Source organism: Rhyacophila brunnea, unplaced genomic scaffold (assembly GCF_057557595.1).
Source record: "Rhyacophila brunnea isolate RB1 unplaced genomic scaffold, BYU_Rbru_1.0 scaffold_9, whole genome shotgun sequence".
Classification (NCBI taxonomy): domain Eukaryota; kingdom Metazoa; phylum Arthropoda; class Insecta; order Trichoptera; family Rhyacophilidae; genus Rhyacophila; species Rhyacophila brunnea.
The window spans coordinates 28,003,320-28,024,977 of NW_028233361.1; the positions used below are offsets into that span (position 1 = coordinate 28,003,320).

The following is a 21,658-nucleotide window of genomic DNA, read 5'->3' on the forward strand; positions in this document are numbered from 1 at the left end:
TAATACTTAGGTATATGCAGTGGCGGCTCGTCCATATGCACTGCGGTACTGCAGCACCCCCAAGCAAATTGAGACAAATGTAATATTATAATATACATACATTTATGTATATTATATGAAAATATCAATATTATTAAGCGTGTCATTAGCTCGCCTGCGCCTCGATACATCCAATGTCCAATAATATTAATACACCGCAGTAGGTACTTGATTTTGCACAGTACTGATTTCAATAGAATATTTTCAAGTCGGCAAAGGAGGGCGCAGCAGCGGTGCTCGCAAATGAAAGCCTAATCGGTACTGCGGATCAGACAGTCCGATTTCAGTATTTGTTTCTGCGTCGCGCGTGAGCACACAACGCAAATATACCTATAATGATTTATCAACATTGTTAAAATTTATTTCTAGAGGAATTTATGCAAAGTTCTTTATTTTAATTATTTATATTTAATTTTGATGTAAATGGTAAAATGTAATCCAAATAAACATTTATTTTTATTTTTAATCAATCACAGCACCCCAAATATCTTATCCACGAGCCGCCACTGGGTATATGTACATAGATATTTAATTTTCTGTACAGGATAGATAAAAATGTTATGAGTCCTTCATCAATAGAACATTTCGATTCTTAAGAGTTTATCATGTTTGCCTTGCATTATAAACTTTAAGCTTATACCAACACTATTTTAATGTTCATATTAGGTATACATAATCTATTCCTAATTCGAAATATTTTTTCAAGAATGCTATTGTTTGACATATTGTATCATGTTGACATTTTTTGATGAGATAATTTTCGTGATGGAAACAGACCTTTATTTTGGAGTGAATTAGATATTTTTTCTCTTGTGAGACTAAATTCATGGGGGAAAAATCGGAAGAAATGTTATAGAAGAAAGTATTCCTTACAGGTTTTATTGTGTATGCCCATACACCTACCTGTATATAAATGAAATAGCTCACTGACAAACTTGATTAATTTTAAATTCCAAATCAAACACGACACATAATATAGAAGAGAAAACAAAATATTGAATTAAATTATTGGCTCTCCATCTTGTCAAAATATCTCATTATGGAAACCTATCATCGTTGCCCTTCAGAAAAGTCAGTATCAGCAGAAATGACCTTTTGAGTTAAATGTGTCAATGTATTACAAAACAAATACCTTTTAAATGGACCGAGATCACTTACAGAATACTGAAGCTGACCAATCTTGTGCAATCACGCCAAAATCTTGAAGGTCATCTTAAACATTCAAAGACTATTATACTATCTCAAAATGATGTGTGACAGAATTTCGACTGAACGGTGAAAATATGGTTCTGGTATAATTTATTTATTTACACTGGTATAACACAAACCAATGTAGAATTTTTCAATGCTATAACAAGTGTTGTTACCAACAATGTTGAAGGCGATCATTACCAAGAACAAACAGCCTAGTTAAATGACTAAACATAATGTTATGGTCTCTGAGTTACGATCAGATACTTAGGAGTCGTATCACTTTTCATTCACCAATAAAATTTGTCCGGGCGCACTGAACGGGCCGACCCTGGAGCGGACATCGACAGCCCGAACTGCAAAATAATATTTAAAACCTGCCATGAATTTAGTAAGCGTACACGCCATCGGAAGAGGTAGGGACTTGACATCGCCTATTTTCTTCCAGAGATCGGTGTTTGGCGGAGTGGTCGTCTCCTGGTAGGCGTATATTTGATAACTGGCAACTTCTTCGTGCCGCGAATCTACGAATCCTTCCATCTCCCATGAAATAACAATTCCATTGTCGGCTTTGGATATTTTGAGACTAGGCCGTGGCGGAATCCATTTCCAAGATGGGTGAGAAACTTGTTTATTAGAAAGCGGCGTTTGAGGTAAGGGAGCGGGATGACGCATCGGTGGCGCTGTCATTATCGGTATAGAATTAGTCATCCGTACCTGCTGATTGCTACCAGGTACTCTGACGAGAGTGTGCGGCCGATTCATGCCGGCCGGAGCTATTTTACGCTGGCTGATTATTGTCGTATTGCCACCGATATTGTTTTGGTGCTGTTGAAAGAACACAGGCCGGCTGTTGCCGATAAATCCTATCCGGTTGACAGGTTGCACAATCTTCGGGACATTCTCGGTTCGATTGGGCGGCCTAATAGTGGGTGGGTTGTTCAGTTTTGCTTGTAATGTCCTCATGTCCGGTTGTTTGGCTGGTGGTTCATCGCTGGTCAGATCGATCGATTGAAACGTGGCTGGCCTTTTTTCAGCTGCCGGTTTGCGATTATCAGGGACAGAATTTTGTAAAGCATTCTTTAAAGTTGGCATATTAGAATTGACAGCGGGTGACAGAATCGAAGATGGAGAATTCTTATCAACGCTTTTGGCGGGACTCTTATTCGCTGCCACAATTCTAGGAACAGGAATGGGGGTAGTGGGGGTAATCTTTTTTTTCTGGTATGGTTGAGTTACGGTAGTTCGAGTGGGCGGTGAAGGTATAGATGGGGAATTCGGCATTGCAGAATTTGGGATTGGAGGATTTGGAATTGACGGCTTAGGAGCAATTCTCGGCGGCCTCCCTTTCTTCACGTTCATCGTTGCGCTTGTGGTAGGAGGCTTCGGGGTATCGATCACTTTACTTAAAGAAGGATGACACGTAAATCCGACCTGCAGGCCCACAGAGCGGGTGATTTTAATAGGCACCGGCCGTTCCTCGTTGTTCCTTTTCTGCAAATCATTAACGGCTCGCACGACAGTATCGAGATCTTTGTTTTGTTTTGTGACATCTATCAGTTTCTTTCGCCACTCTTCGATGTTCTTCTGCAGCATTTTCAGTTTCAGTTGGACATCACTGAGATTGCTTCTGGCGACGATAGCCTCCACAACTTTAACTAAACAAAATTCTTCCAGATCCTTTCTAGTTAAGTCTGCAAGATTTTCTTCAAGATTTATTTTGAAGTTTAAAGGGACTAATGGAAAACCAAGTTTTTTTTCGATTTCCTTTTCATCCACCACATCGATTATTTCCTTAGGTGATTTGGTTTCATCTGAATCAAAATAAAAAAGAGCTTGTCAAATCGTGAAAATTATTTTTTAATTCTCAATTTGTAATGAACTAAGTAATTTACTAATTAATATGCTTGGAGCAAAATCTTGAATACATAATGCACTTTAAAAAATTTCTTAATATGGCAAATAATTTATTTATGCATCAATTTTATTAAAAAATTAATAAATTAGGTGTTATATCTACCATCGGTCGGTGTTTTTTCTTGATTTTTATTGGCTTCGGGCAAAGGTGATTTTGGCTTCAGAAAGTCTGCAGTCTCTGCTGGAGCTATCTTATCGCTTTTAGCAGTATCAACAGCTTCTTTTAAATTGTTCGCAATGTTGTCAGAGACAGCTTTGTCATCATTTACCATTACGATATCATCATTGTTAACATTAACTGAAATGAAAATAAAATTATATACAAGAATATTTTCATCAACACTGCAAACAAACTAAATGAAGGACCTCCAGGGGAAAATGATTACAAAAAACACCCTCAATTCTGGTACATATCGGTATCTATTAACATTCTGACTCAAGTATGTTGGATTAAGTAACTAAGTAAACGATTATAACTAGAAGACTATAATAGTACGACATAGACAGTGAAGGTGGTATTATATCCATGTATGGCGTAAATATGTTGATGAACTCTAAAAACTTTAATTCTCAGGGCAGCTATTTGTATGTTTGGCTTTCTGTGGTAAATCAGATTACCGTGGGGTTGCCGCCAAAAGTTGGCAAGTCAACAGTTTAAGTATTTAGAGTTAACAATGGATTATGTGTCGCTAATATGTAGAAAAAAAATTCAAGGACATCTAATATATTATAGAACATGCACATAAAGCACGAATAAATTAACATTATGCCTGATTTTGGAGGGTATTTCAATCTTTCAAATTTCAACTACTCCACAACATGATTTTGAGACATACCGAACTATGTTTTTGGATGTTTTCAAATTTTAGTAAAATGTTTGTAAATTCTCAACAAACTGAAATTTAAAAGCATTCCCGATTTATTACAGAAAAACAACCTTACAAATAGCTGCCCACATATTCACGCCTTACATGGATATGTTATAATAAATACAAACAGTACATAAACAGAAACATCGAGCGACAATTTGTTCTATCATTCAGCCTAACTTGAAAAGAATAAGTGCATAGTTATATAAACTAATCACGTTAATCGCCTATTTTATACAAATTACAATAATAATTATAGACCCAATAATTTCATACAATTTAGAGATGACTCACGTTGTATTGTCATTAACCCATTGGTGTCCGACTTTCCGAAACACAAATTGGTCATTCAATCCAAGTTTATTTTTGTATATAGAACAGTAAAATGACTTCCAATAATCAAATATCAATAACTCAAAAATATATAACTTGAAATCAATTGATTTTTGGAACATATTATAAAAAAAGGGTAGCCTATTATAATTACAGAGTTATAATAATAATAAGACACATGAAAATGGAGATAGGGAGGTTTAAAGTTCAATAAATAAAATCTTTTGTTCATTTTTTTCAAACTTCCTGCGATGTTTTTAAGTATTTTTTTAAATTATTATTTGGTTGAAAATTTCACTAATCATTGATTTGTAGAGTATAGGAAGCTGTTTTAAAGCATATTAGATCAACAATTTAAACAATAGATGTCAGTCACAAAAAAAATCACAAATATGATATGGAAATGGGAAATAAAATCCAAAGGGATGCAAAGTAAATGGAAGACATTTTGTCTGATTGGTTAAAAATATATTGAAATCTACCCCAACAAATGTTAGAAATGGACCTCCTAATGAAGACATCACTTCAAGTGACTCACTTAAAAACTTAGGGTAAAGGATGTTACCATTAAAATCAGAGTTTTACGATTATTTTATGTTTTCCGGAAAAACAGCGTTAAATTTGTTACCATATATTTTATTATAAACATGGTGGTTTATCCAATAAAGTTTTTTTGTTTAATAAGCCGTGTTCTCAATTAGTCAAACTATTTTTATTCATCAGAATTAAATATTTTTGATGCTGTGTATCTCCACAACAACCAACTGAAATGTTTAACTGCTAATATTTCTGAACAATGTTTTTAAGATAACGCTCGTTTTCCGGATATGGGCTCAATTATGGATAGTAGCAAAACATAACACTACTAAAAATTTCATTTCGAGACACGAGTCGCCTCAGGTAGTGACACATCCGTGAGATTCTACTATATATAGACCTCCAAAGAGTTGAGGATATATTGTCAGATTGTTGGTTATCAGCCATATGCCTGATCCATGGGGTACTTGTCTAAATCAATAAACAGGCATTGAAAAAACATAGATTTTTGGCAGACATTGGATGCAAATCTGTGACCGGCTTTAGAAACTACTCAAGCGAAGCTATATTATTTAAGCACCTAATGCATTACCTTTCTCTGGTGATTTCCGATTATCGTCATTGTCATTGGCAATAATAGGAGTCGATGCCTTTGGATGATCATTGTTCAAAGAGGGCGTGGGGGTGAGAGCATCACTTTTTGACTCATCAATATTTTCTTTTGGCTCAACTGCGGCTGCTGTCTCCTTAGGGAGGTCATCGACTAACATGATGTCATCATCGTCATCATCGTCAAGATCCACAGAGATGCATTCTTTGGATTCAGCTGTCGTTTTGAGTGCCGGAGATTTGGCTTCTACAACTTTTTTTCCATCCATCTCATCATCTGAATCTAAATTCAATGTATCAACAATAGCGGGTTCATTAATTTCTAGTGGGTCCTGAACTACAGATTTATTATTTGCGGCATCTAAACTTGACAGTTTTTCAGGAACATCTGCTGTTTTTGTAGCTTCAACAGGATCAGGTTTAAAAATTTCAACAGGCTTATTTTCAGCAATAATTACCGCTGTCGGTTGCTCAATATCGGATCTAGGAACCTCTTCAGATTTTTTCATTTCATCATTGTCCGAGTCTGCATTTTTCGGATCACCGGAATTAGGTTTAAGAATGTCACCGGTGACCGATTTTTTGACTTCTTCATTTATATTATTGATATCAACAGGAGTGTCGACGGCAAAGTTTTCACTATTTTCAGCTGTGCCCATCTCAGCTGATTTATTTATATTAGATGTACGGTGTTCGCTTACATCATTTTCTTTTTTTATCTCTACAGTTTCTTTTGGTTTACAGGATTCAGATGTATCGTTTGAATCAATTAAACTTTCTGGTGTTTTGGGCATTTCTGTTTTTAAGGCTACTGGACCGATAGGGTCATTAGGTATATCAATAGTGTCTATTTCTTCTGTCGGTTCAACCTTTATCGGTTCTATAACACCGTTGAGGCCTTGAACATTTTTTGTACTACTATCATTAGGAACATTTTGCAATTTTTCAGTTTCTGATTCTGTATCTAGTGGTGTAGCAGGCATATCTACATCTTCCGATAGGTCAGTCTGGGGTTCAAGTTTCACAGCCCCATTGAACAGTTTTGGGCTGTCTACTTGATCTTCAGTCGTTGTTTCTGTATGTTCAATGTCATCTTTGTTATCATTTTCCAACTGAGATTTGTTTGCATTATCATGGGTTTCTTGCGTATCGTCTACCGTCTTTTCACTATCATTTGTGCCATTATCATTTTCTGTGCCATGTATGCCCGATAATAAATCTTTCGTTAAAGCTGATATATCTTTTAAATCTGTTATTTCTTTATTTAAATAGTGCCCGGGGATGGCTACCATCACATCTGTTAAAAAAAAAACCAGTTTCATTTACAAAAAAATAATAACAAAAAATTAATTAGGTACTTTAAGTGAAAAGACGACATTGGTCCAGGTTTAGCCACATGCTATGATCCAAATTCAACCTGGCCCTCGTGTTTTTCAAGCTAACCGAATTCCGGCATGCCAAAAGGCCACCGGATGTATACAGCAGAACAGGATGCTGAAATGACCGGGGAAGATATAAGAAGACTGACGAGCGATAAGAATTCTTGGAGTCCTCACGTGGTGTCCATTTGCATTAACTGAGGAGTGAACATTGTTTAAGAAGAAGAATATTATATCAAATGTACCAAATACGGATTGCTAAATCTAATAAAAAAAAAAACAATAATGAAAGGTAATGACATTTTCAATATTTTCATTGTAACAACCAATCATCTGAGGTTTCGATATCTGTAGCTACACTTGGCTTATCCAACATGGAACTGTTGGAAAATCACATGACAGTACACAATGAAGTTTTTAATCATTGTTTTTACAGTTACAGTAGGTATATAGTGTAATTGGATTTTTATGTTTCAGATTTTTCAAAGCACAAAAATGTTCTATTATTTTACTGCGGTGAACATAGTCAGGCGAGATGTGAACTTCCTACCTTTGGTATTGCCATCTAATAAGTCTTCATTATTAGTTGATTCCAAGCTATCAGCCATCGAGGCCTCAACGGCGTCCGAGGAGGTGGATTCCATCGCCGTTATCTGTTTATCACTCATGTTCGCTTCCTGAACAACATCCGGAATCAATTGCATCTTCTTTAAAGAACCGTCAATTTGTTGTCATACTTGTCTGTAATAATAAGATTTTTTCATTAGGTTACCATGGTTTTAAGATAAAAAAAATTATAACTGCATACTACCCAAAAATGATTTTAGCACAAAATATATGACCAGCCTGAACACAGTGGCTTTTAAATAACATCTCAATACTTTTGTTTGGGAATTGTCTAATCGCTCTAATTCATCCAAAATGGCATTATAATCTGAATCTATCGAAACTACCCCAACGCTAAATCTAATATAAGGATGAGCAAAATAATTTTTCATGTACTAAATCTAAATTAATTGCATTTTTCCTTGCTATTTTTTACTGCGACAAATATTCATTGGAACGTTCTCATATTCAAGTGCAAGCATAGAGTTTTCAGTAATGTTTTTGTAATTTTACTATTTATTCTGATCAAATGAATAAAAAAAATTGCAATAGTTTGCTAAGGTGGGACACAGTGCTATTGAGAAATTAAACCTTTAAAAAAATTAAAACAATTTCTTCAAAGATTACTGTGTGGATTTTATATAGATATGTAGTTCACCATTATAACTATACCACACTGAAAATAGTGTTCGATTGTTCGGGCTGGTAAGAGCGGAAATAGCGCAAGCGAGACAAGTCAATATGACAGCTACGATGTTACTACTGTCAGCGATAGCAACCCTAGACAGTATATAAATTAATACTGCCTACATCTAGTGCACAGAAAAAAATGCTATAGGTGCGTATACCTTATATTCACCGTGGTAGGTAGGCAGGTATAGTAGGTATAAATATTATATGATTACCAAGTGAAATTCTTCAGATATATAGATCAAAGGTTTTAAATTTCGTATTACATAGCAAACCGTATGCGAGAACAATGGCACGTAGTGAGGAAGTTACAACCACGAACTGTATGATGATCCCCTATCGTTTCACACGTGGAAGTGGGGCGATTCTGTTGAGCAGGCCATGTGTCAATGATGGAAGATACCAAACCACCAAAGAAGCTCCTCTTCAACAGACCAGAAAGAAAGGGTCGGAAGATCTAGACTGCGGTGGTTTGACTGTGTAGAAAGAGACACAGCATCTCTGTGACTAAGGTGGTGGAGGAAGCTTGATGAGCTTGGTAGGCAGACAGAAGGGAGTGGAGACTTTTCCTGGAGTCGGCCAAGACCCATATTGGATTGTAGTGCCAATGATGATGATGATGATGATAGCTTTTAGAAAACATTTCATTGATATAATATTATATAATTTGGAACACTCCAGAAAAATACTGGTATGGAGTGAGACTAGAATTCATTGGATTCCGGCCAACGTACTTTGATAACCAGTGACGTCCCGTGGGGGTAGGCAGACTGAGTGTCGCTTGTGGGCGGCAGTTACTCGAAGGGCGGCAAATCGAGGAGAATCATTTGGTATAAATTGTAGAAATAGCTACCTAAACTGAGTACTTACTTAATAACGAAAATATCTTTCCTTTAAAAATATTAGCTCACTGGTTGGAAACAAAATGTATTAATTAACATAAAAGGTTTAACAGGGCTGTAATTTTTTGTCGGGTTCGCGATGTCTAGTTTACTCCCGTTTCCCTTCGACGTTCTTGGTGACCACAAGCACGGGTGATAAAACATTGTAAAAAAAATGGGGCGGCATTATGGAACTGCCCAGGGGCGGCATTTTGTCTAGGGACGTTACTGTTGATAACTCAACAAAAATTCCAAAAAATATTTTGTTTATATTATCTTATTTAAAAAAAAAAATCATATTTTGCTGTATTCAATAGACATTTGATTGGACAGCCTTGGATAGCTGGTCCACGTGCACCGAGTCACCCGTGACAAAAAACACTGACATTTGGATAGCAGGAATGCCTGGTCGAACTCATACAACATGGAAGGATAGTATCAAATTGGGAGTCTGACACTGGAAAGAAAAAATTAGAATAGATCTGGATGGAGGCGAATGCTGGGGAGACCAAAACCCACACAGTGTGTAACGCCAGAGAGAAAATTAAATGTCTGCTTGTAAAGAAATTGTTAACTTGTAAAGAAACAACCTTCATCTATGAAGATGACGTATTTGCGATGGGTTGACAGTTAAAATTCATTTTAATCTTTATTTAATTTACTATTGAGTCAATAAGCAATGGTTACTCCAAGTTCAACAGCTTTCTATTTTCCGAAGATTTGGTCCCTTCATTACGATAGTGTTTTGAAAACTTGCATTTATTTAACAAATAAAATTTTGTTTTCCTCTTTTTTGTTATGAAACCTACACGTAAAATACAGTACATACCTACATAAGTAGATTATTTTAAACAATTATTAATAATCTTATTATTTACGTAAGTAGGTATTATAGGTATTTGACACATTATGTAGGTATCTAAGTAAACTGGGTTTCAATAATAAGATAATGTTAAAATAAATAATTGTAACAGGTAATTGCATAAGTAAATCTAATTCAAAATAATAAATTAAATGCTATTGTGTGGATTCACTGAAATAACTTTGAGAGCCTTGCATTTGAATAAGGGGTGGTAAAATATTGGTGAGAGAGCTGCACGCAAAAAATAATATGTACAAAATAAAGAAGATGTGACGAAAAACCTTTTTTCAAGTGGTAAATATTTACACGATGTACATATATTATTATTGTCAACAGAATATGGGTACATATTGTAACATACCTACATAATAAACAGATTAATTTTATAGTTATATTATCGACACATGCTCAGATTTGCGTAAGGTACTTTTTTTATCGTATTTACAATACAGATGCGGATCTTGGCCACGTACCGAAAAAGTTTCGAAAAAGATTTTTTTAATGAGATATGGATGTTAGCCAGTTTGCTCAACCCATAAGGATAACACTATGTCTTGCATACAAAAATACGTGAATTTTCTCGATGTGGAGAAACCAAAAGTCGGAGACCCATGACTTTGTAAGCGGATATTTTACCACTCGTCCATCGCCGGCGTAAAATAGTTTATTATAAATTTCGAATTTCTGCAAGAATATTGGCAATTGACGGTAACAACTTGCGGTTGTCAGCAGTTCGTATAGATTTTTTAGACCACAGGCGTGTCCCCACCCCAACGACTGCGTGCGCAGACCAATTTATTATTAGATTACTTATGATATTTTCTCGTTTATATTTTCTATACGCATCCTGCCTAGCAGAGTGGGGGTGTGCCTTCGTGAGATAAAAAATCTGGATTTAACTACTAATTTCCAACTCGAATAGCGTATAATAAAAGAATCACAACATTGATAACTTCATAACAAATGTAGAAACAATGGCAACACTATAAAATAAATAAAACAAATAAAATGACTTCTAGTTTTGTTGGAATCGGTCAACATTGTAAAAGAACAATAAAATATGTCTTCGTTGCAGGGCCCGAGCTTGGATTGCGAAGATGTAAATCGGCGCGGAAACCGGTCCGTAAAATTTAGATTCCACGGCATCATTTGATTTTATATTTTAATTAGATTCAAACATACATTTTGTTAATGGCCATTATAGATCTTACCGGTTCCTGAAATTTTCCATTTCGACCACTACTTTGTCGTACATTTTACCAAAAGTCGCAGTCGTAACTAAGTATATCGAATAATATTATAATAACATCTTATGTTGGTAAGTATGTTTATCAGTAAAATGATTACGTAGGTATATTGCTAATTTCGATAAAACACTATTTATCATATTAGGTACCTACATTATTAAAAGGAAATAGCATTGTATCGAGAAATCTTATTAAACCAAAGGATTAGGTATAATAAAATAAATGTTGAATTAATCAGTACTGCATTATGACTTAGGTAGATTAGGCAATTACTTAGGTCCCAGGGTATGTATGAGCCCAGAGAAGTAATAAAAATTATAAAATACTATTCCGTACTAATATTGTTAAAAGAATTTTTTGAATAATGGAACAATAATATAAAAAAAGGATAATGCGTAGGTACCTACCTATTCTAAATAGTGTTACGAGAAAAACTAAAAAGAATGAATCCGACAATTTTCAATTTGTTGCTTACAACATTAATAAATCCCAGTCAGTGGAAGAGTCCCAAAAATATTTTAATTATTTTTTTCGAATTGTCACCGTAAACATTAATGCTCATAATTATTTTCAAGGAGTTCCCAATAAAATTAAGGTCGTACATTCTTCAAATTCTCTTAATCCGACACTGTAAATAATAATTATACCTACCAGTTTAAAATTGCTACAGTTTGTAAAATACAATAATCCAGTAGGTATCTATACCTATTTTAATTATAAATAACAAAGCAAAAATAAATATTTTCAGTGTAAATAATATTAATAACTTAAAAGCAGACAATTCGGGTGATGACATAAATATTCAATAGGTAAGTAATAGGTGAAAGGAAAAAAAGAAAAAAATGGCCATACAACATTGTTATAATTATTATCGCATCCGAACAAGGGACAAAATCGATGAAAGGAAGAACAGAGAAGGCAGCCATTTATGGCCTCTGTTCAAGGGAAAGAGATTTGAAAAATTATACGAAAATTATACGCAACTAAGGCAAGAAAAATGCAAAATATACCTATACAGTATATAATATGACAAGTTAGTCTTTCCATATTACTATTTTAGAAGAAACCCCCAAAATATTGCTGTTCTAGAATTTGAAAAATAATTTTCAACAAAGAAGACAACATAACTTCACTGACGGAAAAAAGGTGTGGCAATCCCGCGAGACGAAAAGGCCGATGAGGAAGAAAGACAGAGAATCAATATTACATAAGAGAGTTTGAGAGATAACTAGATGTGCGGCAACAGCGCAGTGTACAAGCAGGGAACAATATTATGATGAGTCATATTATGCTGGATGAAGGCCACCTCCATCTTACTTGAAAATGGAATGATTTAGATTTAAAAAATGGAGCCATAGATAAGACTATCCGGTTCTGCTACTCATTGCTACATTCAAATATTAGTCGAAAAAGAAACATTTGACTATGATTCGCATGTCACCCGAAATAAATGTGAAATTTTTAGAAATATTTTATTGGTTAGGTTAGGATAATAAAAAATGAAATCTCGAATAAATAAATTTAATATAAACAAGAATAATTATTGTTATACTATGTACCTAAGTACCTATTGTAAGTAAATACCGAATATAATATCAATACAATTGAATTATAATATGTACCAGGATACTTTACATCCTCGCATACAAAACATCAACATTAAAGTGGACACGTTAGCAGAAAAGGTCAGACATGAACAAAAATCTGCAATAGTCACCCATATTGCAATATAGCTAGAGCTGCATACTGTAAGTATTTTTACAACATTTGTCGCATAACTCTAGACGCGTTAGCAGAATCGACAATAAAGCTATAAATACATGGAAGAGAAACCATATTTATCGGTATTTATCTGTTTATGAGAAAATGGTACCTATATGAATGAGCAGACTTAGATGTATGTGAACGGGTCGTTTACGTACACCCCTTTATTTATCGCAAGCTATAACCATGCAAGTTAATTCTACGAAATATAGTTGTCATGACGGGTCACGGCTCAATTGTGTAGCGCTGTCATGTTGATTTAAAATGCACGCCATCGAAAAAATATAAAAGCAAAAATAAAAAGAGAATTAAGTACAAAAATTCATGGAACGATGTATCTATAGTCTAAGCATGGAACAGATTTTCGCTAGAGCAGTAAAGTTATCGACCTGATCCAATCGAAAAGGTTTGGCGACAAATACGTCCAAGTGGTCCATACTGGGCAGCAAAGCGGTTGCGATACGCGTTCCCCTCCGTTTTCGACGTGCTATGCCTAACGCAGTGATACAAAACCCGATGTTAGCGGGCACCAGGCCAAGCCGTTCAGCGCGCTGGCGATCGATACAAGCAAACAAAAGAAATATTATCAATGTTCGTAATATCATTAATTTTATTTGTTAGAGATTCTAAATAAGAGGTAATTAATTTAATGTAAGTATATACAATATATTATGTTACCTCCATCGCACCCCGAAAATTAACCGACGCGGGCAATTGATTCATTATAATATTATAATACATTAAATAAAACTAATTCACAAAAAAATAATAATTGTCTATTGAACATGTTTTCAAAATCAAATATCATTTTGAATACAGAATGAAGTGTCTGCCTTAGTTTTAAATAATCGAAGTCCACCGTCAATTAAATGAAATAATACACTAGCAGATTTCTCGTTTTATTCAATCCTGATAATGCAGCAACATTAACAACAATGAACAAGTTAATAAAAACCTGGAATACATATAGCTTCCGCGGTAAATTACCTTCAACAATCCATAATTTAAAAAAATATTCACACTCGAAACGATTGTGTAAAAAGGTAGTTAGCATCTTCGTTTAAGCGGAACATCCGGGGCTCGAGAGGGTGGTTATATTATGATTATCATAAGGACTGGTTGTTAGCCAGTTGTCTAACCCAGTGACTACTTTATCTGGATTATAAAACGTGAATTAAAAAGATCTGAAATATGAAATAATATGTCAACACGTGGGATTTCAACCGGCGCTCCACAAAATAAACGACCTTTATATTTACAAAAATAGGTGCGTCGGTGCTACGGTCAATTATTTGTGACGGTCAATTTCAAAATATTCACTTTCCATCGAATAGGTACTTATGTAAAATAAGTAAAGTTAGCATTTTCCCCCAAAGCGGCGCACATCTCTTCCACCACCACGAGTTGGTTATATAAATACTCTTTTCTATGATGAATGGTTGTTAGCCGTTCGCATATGCTTTGAAATAACTTTAAAAAAAGGTTGCTTACCACCGCTTTTATATTTTTTCCACAAAAATATAAAAGCATATTCTGCAAAAAATTGGAACAGTGACTACCTTCAACTTATTAGTTTTGCGTCTACGATTAATAACTGTCCGTGACAGTCAAATACAAAATATTCGCTTTCAATTCAATATACTTACACACTTCTGTAAAAAAAAGTTGGAATTTACATTTCAAAGCGAACATAATATGGAACCCCACATATTGGTTAAGTACCTATATTATATTTAATTTTACGAAGAACAAGTTGTCAGTCATTCGTCCTCCCCATTGGGTTCTTAACACGCGTTGAAAAAAAATGTGTATGTATTTTTGCGGGATTATAATCCGCTCTAAATATATAATCGATCGTGGAGCAAATAAAACAAAAATGACCTTGAACACCAAAAAAGGTTGTGCACTACTGATTTTCCAAAAATATGAAGTGCTTGTTTTTGAGTCAAATTAAATCCGCTGCCGTGTTAAAATTGTTCCCCACCTACTTGTGGGTAACAATGTAATGAAAAAAAAAAATTCGAATATTAATACGTTCGAAATATTAACATGGAATTCGAAATGAATTAATTTATTCGTATTATTTTATTTTTAATTTTATAATTTCCTTCGATGCAAGAACCAATGGTTGGCGATATTAAGCAGAGTGATACTGATCGTAGATTTGTGTTGAATGTGCAAGTATGTTAATATAAAATTAGATTAAAAAGGTACCTATTATTTTTCAAAAATGTATGCCGAAATAATCTTTAAACGAATTATTATTACCCATTAGGCAAAACAACAACGCAGCGCAAACAGTGCCCCGAGTGTAATCTATTCCGACCTCACAGCCGTGACGCATTTGCTGCCGAATGCGAACTGGCAACATCGCACAGGAAGCTATCGTCAAAAATGGTTTTTGAATAGAAACGCGGCCCTTTGTGACAATACGAAAAAAAAAGTATGCTTTACTTACTCCCAGTAGATAAATGAAGATCACAGTGAACGGATGAAGTTGCAAAAGATGGAGTTTTCTTTTATAGATAGTTAATCGACAGAACGCTCTCCGTTCGCGACCGCCCGGCACGGAAACCTAGCTAAACAAGTCAGAAATACTTCACTCGCGGGCATGCGCGCGATGCTTTACATTTTGTTTTCATCGTGGACTTTACTCGTTTCACCCATCTCCACTTCACTTTGTAGAACTTAGGTGTTGGTTAGTAGAATTTTATAGAATTCCATGACCATGAAACACAAGACATTAATAATGTACTTATTAAAAAATACCTACCTGCGTATACGTCTAATTATTGCCACCTACTACGTACATCATTGGAGGCATTGCCCACACAAGAACACAGAATTAGAAATAATACCTAGGTAGGTATCCACCTACGTGACTAAAAATTCTGCGAAACAAACTTTTCGTATTTGCCTGCATATTTTCAAGAAGGAAGCATGTACGAAAGTAGGTACCTACCTACAAAGATGCTAGGTACATGGTATATAGGTAGAACAAATTTTATTTTAACAGTATTTTATCTTACTACCAAGAAATAACAGTAGGTAGGTACCCTACGTAGGTACTTAGGTCCTCAAGTAACAAATATGCATTGAGGGGTAGGTACCTACCTACCTAACGAATTTAATAATAAAAATGGGGTGATAAAAATACATGATAGGTATTGTAAAGAGGGGAACAATCCCAATGACATACCTACTTAAGTAAATAAGTTATATTATGTAAGTAGGTAGGTACCTACCTAACCAAAATAAAATATTTAATTACCTATAATATTTATTAAACTTGTATTATTATAGCAGGTATCGCCAAAAATGTGGGATTGGTACGTACCGACAGTAAAAGAAAATAATATTATTTATACAACAATATAATGACCCCGTCCTAGTAGAACAAGACGAGACACGAAAGCGGGTGCAATTATTTGTAGGATATATCTATCTCGTTCCAGCACATCGCAATGCACGTGAAAGCGGCCGCGACGTATTTCGTTTCACACTACATGCAACTTGGCCATGGTATAGGACTCGCAGAAATCTCCTACGTAGGTAGAAAATGAGTGGCGTGAATTATTTCTACAGCGTTGCCGTGTCGCGCCAACAGCAGGAATGTATTCGGCGAGTAGGTAGGTAGTATACGCTGTTCTACAACATCGTGTCAGCCATAGCAGAGTCGCCGAAAGGGATTTTATCGCCAGAACCCAAAACCCAAAATTACCGTATCTAGGTATATTGTCGGTAAAAACATATATACATATAATGTATGAATATAAAACCTACCTAAGTACCCATTTTTATATTATTTATTAAGTATTTAAAAAACTTTACTTATCTACAAAAATAATTTTAATCCAAAGATTCTCAAACTTTTTGATATGGTGCATTTAATTATTTTTCAAGTGTACACTATACAATGACAATGCTTCTCAACCTGTCAGATAAAATATTTTATTTCCATACGGCAAACGTAAGCAATTAACATACTTTGTGTATGAAATGACAATGCTTCTCAAACTATCGGGTAAATCGTATAACAAAAAGCGCCGCGTGATGTGATGCTTTTTTTTATTGAAGACAAAAATGCAGCCACGCATAAGAATGTCGAAAAGTAACGATACCTACTCGCTTTTGTCTCTGTCAATGTTTTTGCTGGATCGACATAAAAATCACTCATCTGATTGAGTATTTATATTTTTCTTCCGATGCCGATAAATATTGCATCAATACTTATTCTCCCGATATGATATCCCTAAGGCCGCATAACATCTTGGAAAAATACGACAATACATTTTTAATGATGACTGCAACTTTGGTAAGTACACTTTCCTATCGGGAATATTTCAGGTTTACCGAAGTCAATGTAAAAAAAGTATAGTGGGATGGGCAAGTGGCCAACAATCATGCCACACAAGTCTGCCAATATATTACAATCACTACGGCATATGATCTACTACATGGAAACGAAAATGTTTTTTTTTTATAATGTAGGTAACCTACATTGCCATCTTTATTCAAAGGTAAATTCAAAAGTTATCCATAGAGTGGGGCTAACTTTAACATATTGTTACGAGAGATGGCCGTTAGCCACTCGGTTAAGCAATTCGGTCCTTGCTCTTGATCATAAATTGTGAAAAAATACGAATTTTAGGTACCTAGTTTAGGTTAAGAGTCTCAGATCATTTGGGGTCGGGCATTTTATCACTATTCCATGGCAGGCGCTGGTTGGTACGTATGGCTATGTTTTAAATTGTGGTCTCAAAAAAAAAGTAATAAATAATAAAAAGTTTGAGAAGCATTTGTTTCGGTGACAGAAAAAAAACTTTTTTTTTATATAGCCCGAGTTTGAGAAGCGCTGACGACAAAAAATACCCAGGATATTTTTTGTGGCAAATTGCAATAATGAGGTGAGTTGATGGATCCATAACGACAAAAATATTTTTGTGAAAAATATTAGTCGACCAACATTATATGTGTTGGCAGGCAAATCATCATAGACGTAGGTAGTAAATAAACAAATCGTATTATTATCATGAGACGTGCACGAGACGCGAGATGCTAGCGTCAACCAAAAAATGAATGAGGTCACGACTGCGATCGATAAATAATAACGTAATATCGAGGAAAGTGTCTTGGTAGGTACCAAAGGTATTGCATAAACGGATCGATTAAATGCAACAATAAATTGGCTATGAAGCAGTGCTAGGAATGGAAAAATTCCCGAACTGATAGCCTCCAACATTTTGAACATTCTTTTTAATCATTACCTACATCCAAGGACGAACAGGTTTCACAGCCGAAAATCCGAGCCCTGTTTTGGACCAGTCTACCCACTGGAAATAATGTAACGAGATGTTAATAATCATAATGAAAGAAACATTTCTTACCCAAATCTGGTGTCAGAGAATGTAACCAGGAGGAATGACCTTCGAAAGAAGTATTCGGGGAACAGCGATTTGCAGCAGCGGCCGCAGAGAAGGGAGCTCGAGAAGTGTGATACACGGGTATCGACCGTGCACGCATCACGGCAACGTTGCAATACGTGTTTGCCTCTCGCTCACGGGCGACGTTTAGAGCAAGAAGGGGCGAACGCTGCGACGGTTTGACGGCCAATCAAATCCCTTGATTGAAGTGCTATCCGGCTATCGCAACGTAGAATTGCTACAACGGAGCTTGACGATTAATTTAATAATAACACGATAGCATGGTATTTATAGAATGGTTGACGTTCTGCGACCATGAATATTTTGCAAATACCTACCTGCCTATTTTTAATAATTATATAGGTACCTACCTACTTACTTAAGTATTTTTGTTATTATACACAAGAATGGGTACGATTTAATAACTATTTTTAGATTTATAGAAAGTACATTGAAAATAAGACAAAAAATGACATGGATAAACCAACGGTACGCGAGCCGTGGGTATAAAATAGTACGAAAAAAATGGGCAATGATAGTGATTGATTTTTCACCCTATACCTACATATTATAATTACGTACAAATGTTTTAGAATCAAGCGCTGGAATATGACAATACCTATCTAAGTAATATGTAGCAAGTTTTTTTTATAAATATATAAAAATACGTTCACGATGAGTTCAACGGTATCGCTATAAGAACACGAGTGATGACCGCTTGTTACACCGAACCGGTTGTTGAAATTATTTAAGTAGAAAAATATACCTATATAGATATTATAATAAAGTTAGTAAGTACCTAACTTAAAAGATTTACTTTAATAAATACGTGTTGCATAATTGTACCTGCTATATGGTGAACCGGTTGGCATTTAGTGTATATCGTACATTTTAGTTGGGATTGAATTTAGCGAAGTATTTCGGTAGAGGTTACCGATTTAACAACCGGATCGCACGTGGACGTATTTTTTTGACTTTTTAACTACAACGACCGGTTCCCTAGATCTATTGACATTCAACAACCAGTTCGCAAAAACCGGTTATAGAAATTAATTTGCAAATTATAATATAATACCTATCTACCAAACTCAGACTTATTTGAAAAAAAATTCTAATTATAATATTGTATGTCAGGCGAACCGGTTGTTACAAATATGTTGATATCGGTATATATAGGTATATCATATACTTTACGTAGGATTAAATTTAATAGACATGTTAAGTTTATCGATTTAACAACCGGCTCGCACGTGTACACGATTGTTTCAGGTGTACCCTGTTGAACCGTAACCGTTTTATAGGTTTCATAGCTCATTTCCAACAAAAGGTTCCTACGAGCCGGTTGTTGGAAATGGGTTACATTATAGGCGTATCTTATAAAAATGTGTTAAAACGTTAATACGATAAAATATATCATACCCACCTGGTTTATTTTTTTAAATGCCTAATTACTGAAAAATGTTGGACGACATTCTTGGAAAGGGCTTGAAATACAAGTAATTAAATTATTATAATTATGACCTAAACTGCCCCCTCCCCCTATTATAGATAAATGTTGCCATTATTCGAAAATTAAAAAAATCGTAACAAAAAATACCGACAGCAAATAGTAAAAAGTGGAAAAATAATTCTAAAATATATTCTGTTGAGCGAACAAAAAAAACAATCCAAACAAACAGAAAAATCAAATAAGGAACAGAATGAGTTAAATCGACAAATGAACGTTATAAAACGATGGAACATCTGTTGGATGTCCGCCATCTTGGTAATAGCGCGCACTGACAACAAACATCAAACATTTTGTATTTTAAAAATGCGCTTTATATTAAATCTAGGCGGTGTTTGTGTTAGCATATGGTGGAAACATATGCGGAAAATGCTTATAAAAGTGTCGTTTCTCTTGTAGAAGAAACAGAAAAGTATTTTAAAAGAAAAATTAGTTTAACTCACCAGCAATCCAAAACGCCGCAACACACAAAGTGTGACTTCGTCAGAGTAATATTTCCTACATGCGACAGCAGCAGCACGCACGCGTATTCCACTCGTTAGCGAGTTCTGATTGGTTGGTTCTTCACAATTTTTGTTTTTTCCGATAACAAATTCTACAACATTTGCTATTTTGTTCTATTGATGTTCTAATAAAATCCCCATTAATCGACGTGTTTATATTTCGAATGTTCTTTATTTGTGTTTTATTACTAAAGTAAACAAAGATACGGTAAGCAGGTACATTGACAATTTTTAGCATTTCTCTGCATATTTAAATTAGTAGGTACCTACCTACCTATGTAAAATGTAGATGGAATTCACAATAATTTTATTGCACCCAACCAAACCTCATGATTATTGTGATAATACAAATATCTACCTACCTACCTACTATTCATATTTTATTTTGATCATATTCTAGTAATTTGTTACACTCCTTTTTATTCTGCATTTGACACAAAGTTAATGAATCTTATTTTTGGAAGTAAGTAGGTAGGTAAGTACTAGCTTATTATAAATGTTGATACCTACTCTGTTTATTGATGATTAATGAACATCAATGAAGATGGGAGTGGGAGAACAACAGAAATCAAATTATGTTGCCTATCAGTACTTTCGAGCCATGCTGTAAAAGCGTCATATCCCTATAGCACCTATATACATATTATAGTTAATTGTGCAGCAATAATTAATTAATTTTATGTTAAAAATACAGAGGCGCTTTGCGAATATATTTTGCCAGAGCAGCCTTGTATACAAAATGAGGGCCATTCGTATACATTCGTGTAAAACATATATTAAGTACACCCGTGTACATGTATTTTCTAATCAATTCACGTTAAATTGAAGATGTCATTCATAATATTACACAAATGGATATTGTTTTTGATTCAGCTCTGGTTGTATGCAAGTATGAATTTAAATTAACCATAATAAGGAATTTCTGTTGAAAGGTATGAAAATAAAATAATGTTTACTGACATCTATTTATACACAGTAGAATATACATTTTTGTTTCTTTACAAGCTATTGAACTTGTAGTGTTTATTACAAAATTCATACATTTATTAATAGATGTCGCTATAATTTACCATTTTTATTTTCACAAACATACAATAAATTATAATATTTTATTTTTATGCTAAAATTTCCATGGATACACATCCAAATAACTGCCAAATCGTACACAAACAGCAGCTGTCATACGAGATATATCTAATATAATATTAGTATATCCAATTTATACCAAAAATATAGAATCCTGTATTTCATCTAGTGATTAAATTATAACCAGCGTGACTTTTATGTGTCGCTGAGTTTCA

The 21,658-nt window shown here is 34.7% G+C and overlaps 1 protein-coding gene across 4 annotated transcripts; it reads right to left on the minus strand.

The window, feature by feature from the left end:
- Nucleotides 1-455: 455 nt before the first annotated feature.
- Nucleotides 456-20,344, minus strand: wde (Fibronectin-III type domain-containing protein windei). 4 transcript variants are annotated; one of them, XM_085960107.1, is made up of 6 exons: nucleotides 20,298-20,344; nucleotides 18,192-18,257; nucleotides 7,425-7,615; nucleotides 5,479-6,792; nucleotides 3,251-3,445; nucleotides 456-3,044 (listed from the first exon to the last, which is right to left on the minus strand). In XM_085960107.1, exons 3-6 carry the CDS (start codon nucleotides 7,576-7,578, stop codon nucleotides 1,510-1,512), a joined length of 3,198 nt encoding a protein of 1,065 aa, XP_085816233.1. In that variant the 5' UTR covers nucleotides 7,579-7,615; nucleotides 18,192-18,257; nucleotides 20,298-20,344; the 3' UTR covers nucleotides 456-1,509. The 4 variants fall into 4 exon arrangements, with proteins under 4 accessions (XP_085816233.1, XP_085816229.1, XP_085816230.1 ...); XM_085960103.1 differs by lacking the exon at nucleotides 18,192-18,257; XM_085960104.1 differs by lacking the exons at nucleotides 18,192-18,257; nucleotides 20,298-20,344 and adding an exon at nucleotides 18,312-18,419.
- Nucleotides 20,345-21,658: the final 1,314 nt, after the last annotated feature.

Coding starts and splice junctions, on each gene's coding strand:
- wde (XM_085960103.1), bottom strand. CDS start 7,578: ATGCAATTGATTCCGGATGTTGTTCAGGAAGCGAACATGAGTGATAAA. Junction 3,446..5,478: donor TCGGAAATCACCAGAGAAAG/GTAATGCATTAG, acceptor TTTTCATTTCAG/TTAATGTTAACAATGATGAT. Junction 3,045..3,250: donor AGAAAAAACACCGACCGATG/GTAGATATAACA, acceptor ATTTTGATTCAG/ATGAAACCAAATCACCTAAG.